The sequence below is a fragment of the Pygoscelis adeliae genome, unplaced genomic scaffold (genome assembly GCF_000699105.1).
Source record: "Pygoscelis adeliae isolate BGI_AS28 unplaced genomic scaffold, ASM69910v1 Scaffold453, whole genome shotgun sequence".
In the NCBI taxonomy this organism is placed as follows: domain Eukaryota; kingdom Metazoa; phylum Chordata; class Aves; order Sphenisciformes; family Spheniscidae; genus Pygoscelis; species Pygoscelis adeliae.
In genome coordinates, this window is record NW_008824450.1 from 763,754 (window position 1) to 779,599 (window position 15,846).

The 15,846-nt window shown below is 49.6% G+C and overlaps 1 protein-coding gene across 1 annotated transcript in view; it reads right to left on the reverse strand.

The window, feature by feature from the left end:
- Window positions 1–15,846, reverse strand: part of PODXL2 (podocalyxin-like 2) — a 29,827-nt gene that overhangs the window by 7,471 nt on the left and 6,510 nt on the right. Inside the window, exons 2-3 of the mRNA XM_009321051.1 lie at window positions 12,974–13,267; window positions 993–1,885 (exon numbers count right to left, since the gene is read on the reverse strand). Of these exons, the coding sequence (XP_009319326.1) occupies window positions 993–1,885; window positions 12,974–13,267 (1,187 nt within the window). The remainder of the gene's footprint in view (window positions 1–992; window positions 1,886–12,973; window positions 13,268–15,846) is intronic.

Sequence of the window (15,846 nt, forward strand, 5' to 3'; positions counted from 1 at the left end):
GATAAAGAAGGGACAGGAGCAAGGGACTGTGCCATACCCCAGAGAAGAGCTCCTCAAAGGAAGTAACTGTCCTCTAACGCTCTGCACTAAGGAGGAAACACTATTTCAGTGCTAGCACATGGGGCAGGGACAAGGTACTGTGCCAGCTTGCCGCAGCCCAGCTTACCTCCCACCTGTATCTAGACTCCAGGAGGACTCAGATACTCAGTGGAAAGCTCTCTAGCCTGCAGCCTTATCCTGTATGTGATCAGCACTTAACACAAAACCTAACCAGGAGCCTCTGTGGTCCTTAAACAAACTGGTGAGACAGGGCAGCACTTTGCAGGCAGGATCAGACGCACAGAGGGACTAAGTCACTTGCTCAGGGACCCGAGTACCATGGGGCAGAAAGCAAAATTAAAAGCTTTCCCTGGTACTTTCTCACCAGCCAGCTCCTGCTACCTGTCTTCTCTTAACCAGCTGCCAGTTTGCTGGATTCAGGAACTGCAGTTCACCTCACACTTCCTCTCCCACAGGCTCTCCTAGACTAACATCCTCACAGATCTCTGTACCCTGCTCCACCTGCTCTGCATCTGGTCCCTGCAGGCAGCAGCAGCAGCAAAAATAGCACTTCCTTCTCACTCCCTTTCCAGAAAACCTTGGGGGCATTTTTGTCCTGACACTTCCAATAATGCAGGCTGAGGAAACAAGGAGTTTTTGCTGCTGTGCATGCCCCAGAGGGCAGGCATTTATTAGAAGCAGGATTCTGTGCAGCAGTTCGCTGGGGAAGATGTTAGGGGGCACGGCTTTCACCAAGGATGGTGAATATCCTTAAGAAGTGCTGTGAAAAGCATCCCCCAAAATTCAGTTTTGGCTGGGTGAACAGAAGCAGCTACTTCCACCAGCCAGACTTCAGGATGTGGGTAAGGTTAAGGGGTTAAACACCCCCCCAAAGAGAAGTACCCAAATATCTCCACTGCAACCTCCCACCCACTCCCTGCTCCCAGTGCTACCTGTGCTGAGTCCCAGGGCAGCTCTGTTGGCAGCATGGCCATGCGGGCGTCCCCAGCCTGCGGTGACAAGCTCCTTTCTGCTGCCATAGTCTCAGTGGCTGACTCGGTGTCATTCCAAACGGGATCCAGTGCAGGCTCGTCAGCCCTGTCCCACAGAGATGCAGAAGAAGTGGGGTGCTGCTCACTGCCAGAAAGAGTCTGGGTGCCTGGGGAGCTGCCTCCAGGAGAGGGTGTCCCCACAGGCATTTCCGCAGTCTGCTCCATTTCAGTTAGCGCCGTGGGCTCCAGCATCTCCCACCCCACTGTGGTCTCTGAGACCTCCTCTCTGGCTGAATGCTCTTCCCCAACAGCCTCCACCATGGCCTCTGCAAGCTCTGCTCTTGTGGTAGTCACAGTCGTCTCCAAATCTGCTCCCCCAACAGCCCACGTGCCCCCAGCTGTCACCTCAAAGGGCTCTTCTGAAATACTGGGAGACCTTGCAGCAGTACTAGTAGAAAAAATAGAGGACACAGGCAGAAGACCTGGTCCCATGCTGCTCCCAAGGTCTAAGCCTGGAGGAACAGAGTCCTCTTCTTGCCCTCCTGTGGCTGCCTTGGTCACATCTGGCCTGGCAGAGGCTGTGGAAAATAGAAGGGAGGAGGAGTCCTCTTGGCCCACTGGTTCAGAAGATGTAACCTCTGGCCCAGAGGTCTGGAGGCTCTCCACTCCTCCTCTTGAGTGGTCTATAGGGAGCAGCCCCTCCTCTTCCTCCAGCGTGCTGGAGAAAGGCGTGTGCAAGTCAGGCTCAACAAATTCTGCTGGCGGCTGGACAGTGGCTGTTTCCCAGTTGTCTTTCACCTGTGTCCCATTCCCTTTCAGCAGGGCCTTCTGAGATGCAGCAGGAAAGCTGTAATCTAAAAAGAGATCCAAAAGACTTCACGTCACATCCCAAGTAACCATCAAAGGCAGAGAGATGGCCCCATTATATGTGCCTAGCCACAGATGGGGTCAAATGGCAGAGACCCTCTAAGAGCAGGTAGCCTGCCACTGATAAGAACAGTCCCATCTGACAAGTGCAGTGCAACCTTCTGTTCTTCCCCAGCTCCCCGTACCATCCCAGTGAACCCACTTTCCCTAGGGATAATTCACACATTCATTCTCCCCCCTCCTTTCTGTCCTGAAGGTGTTTTCACAGACTTGCTAGCCAGGAGATCTGCAAATAACAGCTTTGATACCTGACATCTCCAAGGTGAGGTCATGAGTGTTAAGAATTAAGCTGGGACCCAGGGACTAACTTCACATAGGATTCAGAAAGATGCTGGGTGGTAGCAGCAGTCAGCCACATGCTAAATGGGAAATACTAGGGAAGAGAAACAGCACAGCAAACCAAACCCTACTCCCTGGCATGCCCAAGTAATACCACCAAAACCTGAATCAACCTGGGCATCTTCAAAATGCAGAACTTCAGTTTGTACAGCACTTCACAGCAGAAAAGTCATCCCACAAACATCTGTGTTATGAATTTTCTGTGTCATTAAGGAACAGTTTTGCTGCAGCAAAACAGAAGCCAAAAACAGGAGCCAAATCTAAGTCCCCTCCCTCCAACTCCAGCCCCTGATTGTTCTGTGGCTCTGACCATGAATGCATGTGATGTTGCTAGACAAATGTAGATGCTGAAGGAGAAAGATGCACCTTACAAACATAAGGTCAGAGCAGGCAGTGGCTTATTCTGGAAGCCCAGCAAGAGGCTGGGATCTCAAGATAAGGAGAGAGTCTGTAAGACCAGACACATTAAGCTCAGAGTGGCAGGCATAAATCCAGCAGGCATAAATCAACCTTCATCTTTCTTGAGAAATTGCCTGTACCCGAGGAGCTCCGTTTCAGGAGTTTGCATCCCAATTAACTCCCTTTCTCCCCAACATAAGCACAGCACATATTCTGACTGAGAAAGGGAAGGAAGAGGATCCCTCCACAGCCAGAAACGAGCACCCTGCCCTGTCTATAGCTACTGTTGTTATGTGACTGAAATCCCCAAGGCCCCCACCTCCTCTCCTGCCTGCCAAAACAGATGCTCCACTAAGCACAGTGGGCAGCAGCTGTCTGGATGCCTTACAGAGGAGATCTGCACAAGGAAACTCTACGCATCCCTGACTCCAATCCATCGCTTGCTGCTGCTGGAGCGGGTACGAGCTCCCGGGCAGGGAGGGCCATGTCAGCAAACATATCCATTGCCTTGGATATTCCCTGGCAACCAGGACTGCCCATGCTGCTTCTCCATGCTCCTCCCCATCCCTCCTGAGCGGAGAACCACAGTGCTCCCTCCACCCCAAGCAGGAGGTGCAAAGATGCTCCTATTCAGCTGGCAAGTGGCTTCCCTAACCCCCAGCTCATTCCCTTCATGCTGTCAGCAGCTCCCTCCAGATGCTGCCCAAAGATGAGCATGATCCAGCTGCTGACCTTCAGGGTCATAATGTGGTGACTGTCTCCCAGTTCTGGCTGCAAACAGGCCACTGAGATCTACTGACCACCGCAGGCAGAAACAATGTCCACTTTGCCGCTGTGTTTCAACAGAGAGCACCCATCCTGACTGAGACTCTACCCAAAGACCCTGAGGATTAAAAGATTACTGCTACCCAACAGCCTACCTGGTGATGCTCCCTCAGAGGGCAGGGAGGCTGGTAAGAGCAATCAGTGGCAGCACAGACAAACAAAAAAACATCTCCCCTCCGCTGCCTGGCATCAGTCCACCATCCAAAGGCCCTTACCAACAGCTACACGTCCCAATGTCTGCAGACACAGTCACTGCCTTGCTAGGCGGATGGTGGTTAACAGCAGGAACAGCCACAGACCACAGGATTGAGGACATTAGGTCGGGACCCTCTTCAGACAGATGGTGAAGGTTTAGCGCATCTCCCAGGGCTCTGCTGCTCCTCCTGCTGCAGGGATACTCAGGATTTACACCAAAAACACTAACCTCAGCAGGAGGTTAGCTCACAGCACCCTGATGTGCTGTGAGTGTAAAGTGAGGGTTTTCACCCCTTAAACACGGCCCTGTCAGATGAGATGTTCTTTTCAAGGATCAGTGATCCAATCTGCCATCTCCTTTGCCTAAAGACACTCTCATCTATTCTCAACTCCTCTGCACCTCCTCTCTTCCCTGCCCCTCTTCCCACCTGGAGGAGAGCAAGAACTGGCAGATGGGCACAGCAGAAAAACAAACCGGGAAAAAGCAGCAGTTTGCCCCATGGGAGCTAGAAATGCTCCTGGCCTGTCAGCTCTCCTTTGAAGTCACACATTTGACCTTTCCTTAAGGTGCTCTGTCACAGATTAGCTAGCTCCTGTGGGGGAAAGCCCCACGTGGTGCAGCCATGCTGCCTTTCCACCAAGATCTAAGGATGCCAGAAGGACTGCCGCCTCTGCCATCTCTCCAGGGCGATGGAAGCTCAGGGAGAACCCATCCCACTTTCTCCCAGCAGGCTTCTGTCTTACAAGGCAGCCAAAGACAGAAACCTGAGCTGCTACTCTGGGCCAACAAATCAACAAGGCAGAAGCAGACACAGGAATCCTCACACTCACTGGTAATTGAGTTAACATCCCCACTTGCTGCCAGTCTCTCCACTATCCTGCATGCTAAGCTGTGAGCATCCTCCTCCTGTCTGATTCATAAGACCCCACTGATTATAACCTCAACTCCCCTCAAATCTTGCAAGGGCTGTTACTCAGATTCGCATGGAGAACAGTGAAACTCTAGGCATTTTGGTCAGAGTTGTGCTGGTTTGTGCTCCTTAAAACAAGGAGTTCTCTGTACAACCCAGTTCCCAAAGGGGTTTAATCACTTTCCAGGTTCAGGGATGGTGAGTCAATCCTTCCTTCCAGACTTTCCAGCTAGACACTTGGTTGCTGTCTGGAACCACCTCCTACTGTCTCACTACCAAGGGCGTCTTGTCCACTTCTCAAGATCAGGTCTCTTCAAGGCACTCATATTTTCTTAGTTTACATCCCTCTTCTATGATTTGAAGGAATTTTTGCACCCTGTCCACCTCCCTGGTATGATCCCAGCCACTAAGCTAGTCCCAGCATCTTCTTCCCAAGGCTCCTTCCAGACAAGCCGGTTTCTGTCACTCATCTGTGTAATGCAGAGCTAAGAGCTTCCCCACTGGAAGTCTTTTTCGGCATTTCCCTTGATTCCCCTTCCCCCCAGCCCTAAGGGGACTCAAAGAGTATCTCCCATTTTTAGCAGCTCCTTCCAACATTCAGCTAGCAGTTCCTCTTCAGCAAGTGGTCTTTTAGACCCTGAAACCTACTGGCCCACCTGGTTGTCCTCTCCCTTCGGCAGACCCTCTTCACCTGGCTCCCACGCGCTGGGCACATGGAAGTGCACCCACAGACCTTCCCACCTACCTATGCCAGTGCTATTCACTCCCATCCCCACCAGCTTTTGTGGAGAAAAACAGCAACCACAGAACAGAGAGGCCAGACAGACTCAGGTGACCTGTGCTCCTGCTGCAGAAGTGGGGCAGAGTTTTCTGTTAAAGGAGACAGGTATTATGGAGCTGGCTGCAGTGCCAGGTTCGTCAGACTGGTTTATCAGCTCATCAAACTTCAGTGAGGAAGCAGAGCGCTGCCAAAGAGAAGGGTGCCTGGGAAGGGAAGAGGTAGTAACTGCACATGTCATCAGCTCCTTCCCTGCCAGGGTCTACTCTGTAAGTCTCCCACCAAGATCAGCAGTAGGTTGGAGCACAAGAGGAACTTGTGGCCACACGCAGAGGTTTCATGTGCCACGTACCCCTTCCAGTCACAAACAAGAGCAGCCAAGCCACGATGGAGCCAGCCTGATCGCAGAGGGGGACGGCTCAGGAGAACCGCCCACTGGAATCAGGAAACTGTCTCAGCGACTCTGGCCAAACAGTGTAGCAGGCAGCCACAGCTCCACGTCACGTTCTGTCCCAGAGCTTCTCAGTCATACCATCCCCTTGGGAGTCTGGTTCACCGATATGAAATTCCACACCTCCACCTCACCTCCTTGCCACCACATCCTTAGCTACACCCCTTAATGCTTTCCATCAGTAGTGATATTACTCACATTGCAGCATCCAGCTGTCTTCGCCTCCCCCAACCCCCTCCAGCTTTTATCTTCCAAGCTCTCTTGCAAAGACCCTCAGGCACTATTTTCTAAAGAAACGATCTTGCACAGCCCTCCTGCAACTCCAAGTCCTGCCCTTTGCATCTCCCAGCAGACCTAGGTCTGGGTCACAGAGATTCATTTCCTTTGCCTGGGGAGATGATTTGCCCTGGGAGAGGTGAACATGAGCTCCACACCTCTGCAAGAGCTGCCATTTAGGCGATGTCCTGCTTCCTCTGCAATCAATACTGAAACTTCCTTGACACCAGATGGGCCAACTCTTGGCACTGTGCCAAAACATGATTCCTCTGCCAGACATTTAATTCATTACATTTCTGCTTCTCCTTCATTCAGTAGAGCTGGTTACTGCCCTACAAGGTTCCCTACCCTGTATTTGCCACTATGAGCTGTCTAAAGCAACTGCGACAGCTCAGAAAAAGGGTGACCCTCATTGCTTTTAGTACACATAACCTGACCATAAGGTCTTTATTGGATTAAACTGGAAGATCATGTTAACCAGTGATTGAATTACTGATAACTAGAAGGCACTGTAATAAAGGCAAGAACATTCCTGGGCTCCCACCACAACAACACAGCCAGATAGCACCATTCACACTAAAGCACCTGCCAACTTCAGGAAGTTCAAGGTGCACTCTACTCACTGCTTACAAGCAGCCAGGTCCGAGGTGGTATCCGCTCACGGTTTTGCAGTATAGAGCAGTGAGGCTTACTGCAAAAAGGCGTACTCCATCTGATTGAAACTGCAGGGGGATTTCAAAGAGGCAAAATGCAATTACCGGTGCTGGAATTGAGCCAGTTGGGGCTAATATCCTAATCTTCCAGAAGAGCTAGGAGAAGTTACTATCTGCGACTCCAAGACAGGTCCACACACACAAAAGAGATCATAGCTAAAAGAGAGACCTGGGGTAGCAAAGTGGTTAGGTCTCATTATGCTTGGAATTTGCTTCAGGTAGAGACTGGGCACCAAGTGCTACAGCTGTTCCCAAACAGCCCCATGCCTTTTTCCTGTTCAGTGCATGAACTGCAATAAGGCTAGAATAAGCCACCCTTACCCAAACACAGAGTCGGTCAGGGATAGCTGCACCAGAATAACTCTACGCACAGAGAAACCGTCTTTGTCACAGGTCAGCCTTTGCCAGCAATGTCTTGGTTGAGATGGCTTGTCCCAAGATGGATCACCTAACATGCGAGTGCACACTGAACCAGAGCATAAACAAGAGGCATCCTGGGAGCTGAGCTCAGGCAGGGGGCTGCTCAGCGCTAAGCTTCTTATGTAGACAGTCTTTACCAGGTGCTTCATTTCATTAATGCTTGGGTTGAAGATGATATTAAGAACTGCAGATTTGCTGTCAGTCTGGATGAAGAGGCAGCAGATTTCAGTAAGGCTGAGAGATACCAGGATATCTCTGGCCAGAGGCAAGTAATTAATCACGGAAGGAAGTGAATCGCACTATCAGAGAAGAGTTGGGGATGGAAGATATTTTATCCCATTAGCTGGTCAGAAAACTTATTTTTCTTTGAATACAGTCCTTCTAACTTGTCTGTCCCGCTATCCCTCATCCTAGCTCTCCTGAGAATCCCTTCTGCTAATTACTATGAATAATTAAAAGATTAAAATTCCCTGCCCCCCCCCCCCAAGTGCCACATGCCATCCTAGTGAATCACCAACCTATAAGACTAGATTTGATAGCTCCTAGCACAGTCATACCTTGGTCTTCAAAGGCACAACCTTGGAGCTAAAAGAGCAGACCCTGGCTGTAATGAAGCAAGCTTCATGCTAGCCCACCATCACACTGGAAGATGTGATGATGCACTCCAATCCTTGGAGGCTCAGCTGTTGGGCGAAGGAGGAGAGGGACTAAGTGCCTTCATTCACCAGACATTCACAAGTCTTTTATCAGTTTTTGGGAGCCTGCACTTCCCAGCAATTAATGATTAGACTGCCTCAACCTAGAGCCTTCACTGGAAGGGGAACACATGGGGCACTGCATTCTGACTGGCCAAAGGAGAACATTGAGAGGTGCAAACCAGGGAGCACTCCAGGATGGATACACCACCATATAACTCTTTCACTAAAAATCAGGGACTCAAAGGGACCCGCAACCCTAATGACTCCCATCTCCTAGCCCTAAAGGTAGAAGAGATGTTGCATCTGTTGCTCAGGAAATCCAGTGTGACAGTAGGAAACACAGGGGATTGGAAGCCTCCAGGCAAAACAAGATGGGGAAGATGATAAGAAGGGAAAGGAGGACAAGGAGGGCCAAATGCGGGTCCCTGCAGGTCCACTCTATCTTCAGGGTTGATCCGTGGCTCAGGCCAACTTGATACCAAAGGTGAACCGAAGCAGCCAAACCCAAACTACAACCTGAGATGCTTCTGGGTTCCCTGGAAGCCTGAAGTTAGTGGAATGCAGAAGTAACAGGTTCACAGCTCCACTGACTTGCCTCTTGGCTGAAGTGTAAGTCACACGCTGCTTCCTTCTGTAAGGATATGGCATCCACATTCCCACCAGATGTAATCCATCTCTTCTAGATGCAGCTCCACCGGATAGCAGCTGTGCATGGGTAAGCACACATACAAGCGTGCACTTTTGTGCACACTCAGACAGAATGAGACAAATCTCAGGGTCCTTCCGCGGGCTGGCGCTCACTGATGGCAATATAGATTTACTGTTCCATAGCATAAATCAGCAAAAGTACATTATTCAGGAGAATCAGAGCCCCAGGCTGAGCTGTGCCCTGCCAGCGGGAGTTTGTTCTCACTTTCTAACGGACTAACAGGTGGCCCTAGATGCCACACGTTTTCCAGAAATATTTTTAAAGGATGTTCGAGTGCACTTAAAAAAAAAAAGAGCAGCAGCTGCAGATTGTTATTACTTTTTATCTCTTGCAGCCTCAAAGTCACACAAAGGCAGGGGAGTCTCCCCACACAGACTTCAGAAGGACATTAAAAAAAAAAAAAAAAAGAGAGATGACTAATACAGCTTTGAAATCTCAGGAGATCTGGCCTATCTGCAAGACCACCACCAATTCCAGGCCCAATATCTTTACACCAAACAGAGAAAGAAGCCAGCACAGGTCTCCTTTCATAGCAGGGAATTTTTTCTCTCCAGCAGTATAACAATCTTGGTTTGTGCCTCGATTGATACAGGGTCTCAAATCTCTGCCTGGGACAGAGCTACCAACTATGCCAGGCTACACTTCATTGTCATAGAATCATAGAATCGTTTAGGTTGGAAAAGACCTTTAAGATCATCAAGTCCAACTGTTAATCTAGCACTGCCAAGTCCACCACTTAACCATGTCCCTAAGCACCACGTCTACACGTCTTTTAAATACTTCCAGGGATGGTGACTCAACCACTTCTCTGGGCAGCCTGTTCCAATGCTTGACAGCCCTTTCAGTGAAGACATTTTTCCTAATATCCAATTTAAACCTCCCCTGGTGCAACTTGAGGCCATTTCCTCTTGTCCTTTCGCTTGTTACTTGGGAGAAGAGACCGACACCCACCTCGCTACAGCCTCCTTTCAGGTAGTTGTAGAGAGCGATAAGGTCTCCCCTGAGCCTCCTTTTCTCCAGGCTAAACAACCCCAGCTCCCTCAGCCGCTCCTCATAAGGCTTGTTCTCCAGACCCCTCACCAGCCTCGTTGCCCTTCTCTGGACACGCTCCAACATCTCAACGTCCTTCTTGTAGTGAGGGGCCCAAAACTGAACACAGTATTCAAGGTGTGGCCTCACCAGGGCCGAGTACAGGGGCACGATCACTTCCCTACTCCTGCTGGCCACACTATTTCTGATACAGGCCAGGATGCCATTGGCCTTCTTGGCCGCCTGGGCACACTGCTCTTCCCCAAGCCTGTAGCGTGGCATGGGGTTGTTGTGGCCAAAGTGCAGGACCCGGCACTTGGCCTTGTTGACCCTCATACAGTTGGCCTCGGCCCATCGATCCAGCCTGTCCAGGTCCCTCTGCAGAGCCTTCCTGCCCTCGAGCAGATCAACACTCCCGCCCAACTTGGTGTCGTCTGCAAACTTACTGAGGGTGCACTCGATCCCCTCATCCAGATCATTGATAAAGATATTAAACAGAACTGGCCCCAAAACTGAGCCCTGGGGAACTCCGCTCGTGTCCGGCCGCCAACTGGATTGAACTCCATTTACCACAAATCTCTGGGCCCGGCCGTCCAGCCACTTTTTTTACCCAGCGAAGAGTACGCCCATCCAAGCCATTGAGCAGACAGTTTCTCCAGGAGAATGCTGTGGGAAATGGTGTCACAGACTTTAGTCAAGTCTAGATAGACAACATGCACAGACTTTCCCTCGTCCACTAAGTGGGTCACCTTGTCATAGAAGGACATCAGGTTGGTCAAGCAGGACTTGCCTTTCACAAACCAATGCTGACTGGGCCTGATCATCCTGGTTGTCCTGTACGTGCCGTGTGATGGCACTCAAGGTGATCTGCTGCGTAACCTTCCCAGGCACCGAGGTCAGACTGACAGGCCTGTAGTTCCCCGGATCCTCCTTCCAGCCCTTCCTGTAGATGGGCGTCACATTTGCTAACCTCCAGTCAACTGGGACCTCCCCGGTTAGCCGGGACTGCTGATAAAGGATTGAAAGTGGTTTGGTGAGCACTTCTGCCAGCTCCCTCAGTACCCTTGGGTGGATCCCATCCTTGTGTGTGTCTAAGTGGTGTAGCAAGTCAATAACCATTTCCCCTTGGATTATGGGGGCTTCATTCCGCTCCCCGACCCTGTCTTCCAGCTCAGGGGGCTGGGTACCCAGAGAACAACTGGTCTTACTATTAAAGACTGAGGCAAAGGCAGCATTAAGTACCTCAGCCTTTTCCTCATCCTTTGTCACTATGTTTCCCCCCGCATCCAATAAAGGATGGAGATTCTCCTTAGCCCTCTGTTGTTCGGAGAGAAATCCCACATAAGGAAAACTTACACCATAAACTTTTTTTTTCTTAAACAGCAGCTGTTTGAAACTGTTTAAGGGATTTATACATTGAAAATAACCTAACAGATGTCACCACACAGTTCCACAAGGTATCACATGGCATCTGTCACACATGCAGCACGTAAGATCCATTGGTTGTGTGCATTTCTCATGCACAGGCTTTGCATGACAGGAGAAGGCTGCCCAATTTAGGGATGCTATTACAATATCCTTTATTGTAAAATGACACACAGCAGGTTTCTAATTAAATTTTAAGCAGAAATGCTCTCCCAGCTCTTGAATAATTCAAACTGTTCTATTAACCAAGGTTCTGAAATGCCACTGAGACACAAGCTCTGGACACAGCAACGGCCAGGGGAAAAAACAGTGCTTGGAAGCACAGAAGTGGTTAGCTAGGCAGTGGATAGGGCAGGGTACACGTAAAGGACAGCTGAAAGAGCACATCTGTTCATGCAGGAAAGCACTGCAGGCAAGAACGGAAGGAGAGAGGAGCGTGTTCTGCATACAAATGGGGCGAGGCATGTGCAAGAGGCGAGGCTGGGTTCGGTACCCAGTGCATCTCGCTCTCAATGCACAAGCACATGCTGTTCTCCAAGTCACGTCCAGATCTGTGAGTACATGCAGGTGCCTGCTGGCACACAAATAAAAGCACCGCTGAGCACGCTGCCAGCGCATGAGAGCGGCTAAGCCAGAGCATGTCCCAAGGATGCACTGGTAGGAACACGCACCATCCGCCCCCAGCATCACTGCAGAGGCAGCATCTGCACAGCTTCCCCACGGCCAGGCCTGCAAGTGCCCCGGGGGCCACATGAGCCACAGGACAGCAAGACTACAGCCAGATGAGTTTAGCAGAAATGTTAGTGAGCAAAGGGCTTTGGAGACCTAAGCTGGGATGGCCCTCGCCCCGCATAGCGTGCACCATGCCCCAGCGGGCAGCCTGAGCCATAGCACTGCGGCAGCCCTCAGCCCTGTGTGAGCACAGGTCTTTTTTAAGGTCACAGAAATAGGACTGAAGATAAAACAAGAGTTGTGCTTTCTAATTGCAGACCTCAGTCAGACCTGCTGAGAGGGAGGCAGTGATACCGGATAAGGGAGGAGGGATAAGGCTGAAGCCTGGCCCCTGGGTAACACTTAATACATGCCCCACATGACACTTAAGAGCAGGAGCATGTGAAATAATCTCCTAAGCTACTGGAAACCCTGCAACGCTCCTCCTCCTTCCTCCCATCCCTCTCCCTGAGAGCATCTCAAAGCCAATGACGGGCTCGGGAGAGACCACTGAGGGGACTCAGTAGTCTCAAAAAACACTCCACAGAGGAAAGCAAGCTCAAATGCTAATGAAACTCATTTTGGCCATGACTCGCCAGGAAGCAGGCAGGACAGGGTAGGCAATAGGACAGCTGCCCAAGGAGGAAAACCTGCTGTCTTCTCTCAGGCCAAATCCCCACTGAAGTCACAAAATGAGGAATCCAGAATTTGGCCCAGGGAACCCATATTTGACTCAAACCCCAAGATGGCCTTGATCTCTGAGCTGGGGTCTTGAGACCTTTAGGTTGTGCTTAATTGACAACAACAGAAAGAAGGGAGAGAAGAAAGCATAAAGGGGGAAGGAGAGAGAGAAAGGAGGGCAGGAGGCAATGGGAAACTAGGTGGAGGCAATACTTTTCCCAGCTCATAGCAGCTCAGTAATAAAGGCTCAGCTGTAACTTGGTTTCTAAAGCCTGTGCTTGCTCAGGGTTCACTGGGGACACATCAGGCACTGAGGTGAGAAAATAGAGCTGACACTTAATCTCAGGCCCTCTTAGCGAGAGTTGTATCAAAGCAGGAAGACAGATCCCTGCATCCTTCCACCTCCCCAGAGTCCCTGCAGAGCGGAGAAGAAAAATGGGGTAAAAATAACCTACCCGTTGCTGGTCCCAAGTCCAGGCTGGAGTCATTGAGCTCTCCCCCATCTTCCCAGAAGTACTGCGGGGGCTGTAAGATCTTGGACTCCTCATTCTCCTCGCTGGCAAAGCCTGATCCCGGGGCAGCATGCAGAGAGCCAGGGGCAAGATCAGGCTCTGCAGCCTCTGGGCTGGTTTGCTCGTGGGAATTCATGGCCTCCAGGTGTGACATCATGGCAAACTCCAGCAGGGAAGTTGATGTGAGGCCATCAGCAGTTGGCTCCTCCGAGGAGGCAAGGCAGAGGCACAAGGTCCCTGTATAACGACAGTAAATCCATATCAGATAGGACTGACACCCACTGGGCTTGTCTTCTCCTCGCAGCCTGCTCCTGCCAAACCAACCTGCTGCACACACCTGCCTGCGGGGTAACGTGCCCCTCAGATGGGCTGTGCTCTTAGCTGATGAGGAAAATCAGGGTATTTTGGGAAACACCCACAACCACGCGGAGGAGCATTCACATCCAGGATGAGTTGGTGCCAATCACCCTCTGAGGTTTTTTGCCTCTTTGAAAGGATGGGGTGCCTTGTTAATCACCCATCCTGGATAGGAGGTAGAAGGTCTTATACTTAAGCCATAAAATTCTGGCCCTGTGAAGTCAATGACAGTTTCCTATCTGACTGTCACCCAGGCAAGATTTCACCGTAGCGCTCCTGATCTGCAGCTATATTATATGCAGGGGGACTGATTTAAACCAAAATTATTTACATCACCAATATTAATCATGTTTTAAATCAGAAGGCTGGAAATCTATTGTTAAGTCATTGATCTGAACTTCATTTTGCATACACATTTTGTTTTCATAAGGAGGGGCTGACTGTCACAGGTAAGAATTAAAATGTACCAACAGCAAACATCTACCTAACGCTAAGCAGGGAGGCAGGTTGCATTTTACACTTTTCTTTCAACAATTATATCTTTCTTATTTCCATTTTATCTATTAGAAGGTTTGGCTGACACTTCTTGATCCCTAGATGAGACTTTAATTGTGATTTGTGTCAAGGTACATTCACATGCATATTGAACTTTAATGAAAATGCAAGAAAACAGCACCTGGAACTTGGCTTTATTCAGCCAATAAATACCATGATAAATATGGAGACATAAGGAAAAAATGAGATTACCAAAACATGTTTTACATTAAAAACATTTTTGTTAAGCAAGCAAAGTAACTAATTTGGGTGAACTGAACCAATTGCTTCTTAGCCCTCTGTTCTTCAGCACATTACAACTAGAAGATCTCATCCTCTCACAGCTGGCTTTTATTCATAGATTAGAAGAAAAAAGGGCAAGTTTTCCCACTTTCTCAGCTCATACTCAGTTTCTCAGTTCTTAATGAACTAGTCACTGAACTGAACTAATTGAATAAGCTGAAATGAAGACTAATTTGGTATTTTTCTTTGATAACTGATTTTCTAGACAGGAGAAATGCAGCAGATCTAATCCATCTGGACTTCAGTAAAATATCTGATACAGCGCCTCATGCAGAATTACAAGAGAGGCAAGAAAAGACACCGATTAGCAGGAAAACTGTAAGGCAACTGTAAGGCATTGGCTATATGAAAAATGACAGAGGCTTGTGCTGGAGGGAAGCTATTAGTGGAATTCCTCAAGGTCTGTCCTTGGATCTGCTGTTCTTTAACATTTTCTTAAGCGACCTTCGAACAAAAATTTGGAACATGATAATGAAATCAGCCAAGGACACAAAGCGGGGAGACATCCTCACTGCACAGAAAGACTGTAGGTACAGCTAGGTGATCTTGAGAATGGAAATAACAGAAATATTATGAAAAGAAATAGTACAAAGTGATAAGTCACCACCTGAAGAACTAGCACCAAACATTTCTGATACAAGATAGGAAACCATCCATTAGAAATGTCTTAAGAGGAGAAACTCCTGTATTAGAAACAGCTCTGAGATATCACTGGAATGCAGATGTGAAAATGCCTGCACAGTCCTGAAGTATTAGAAATAGAAAGATTTTACAAAGCACTGCTGAGACATCACCTGGATGCTGCACGCAGATCTGGATACATGTGGTCTGAAATGATTTAAGCAGAGCTGAACTGCCTTCAGGCAAGGGCACAGACTAGGCAACCTCCCAAGGTTCCTTCCCACCACTACGCCCTACGACTCTACATCCCAGAAGGACAAATTCAAATCAGGGCAAGCGCCAAGATGAGCTATGGGGCAATGGCAGATGGGTTGGCCCTGGTGCTTTCACTGAAAACACTGGCTTGATAGCACAAAAAGTTTGGGAGTCGCTGCTCACTTGCCAGGCTGATTACCAAACCTCTCCTGGGAACATTGGAAGCCAGAAATGCATTTCTCAAGCCTTCTGCCTGCTCTGACCCTCTCCACCTTCCTCCACTATTCTCTGAACTGAGCAAAATCCAATAGTGGTTACTCTTTTCCATATACACTCGGGCCAGGCTTCAGCACTTCTCAATCTCATTTATTTTGTTCTATTGATCCAAGGCAAGATCAGCTGAGGCCAGTGCAGCAACAAAAAGGGAATGGCAACAAAGGCAGAGTACCAAAGGGGAAGGAAGCTACTGCAGCATCACGGAGCCAACCAAAGCACATCTGGGCATCCCTGGGGATGGGCCAGCTCCTTGTGAGTTGTGCACACACAGTGAAGTCCATGGCTGGAAATGAGAGTTTGCACATCTCTTGTGCACGAGCACAGATCCGGAAAGACCTGGCCAGGCAAGCCCGTGTGCCGATTCTGTGGTACTCATCAGGCTCCAACATGATGGTGCCTAGACTGGGCTTCCCCAGGCTGATGCAAGACACCTGCATCACTCATGGAGAGCACTGATGAACCCCGGGCCG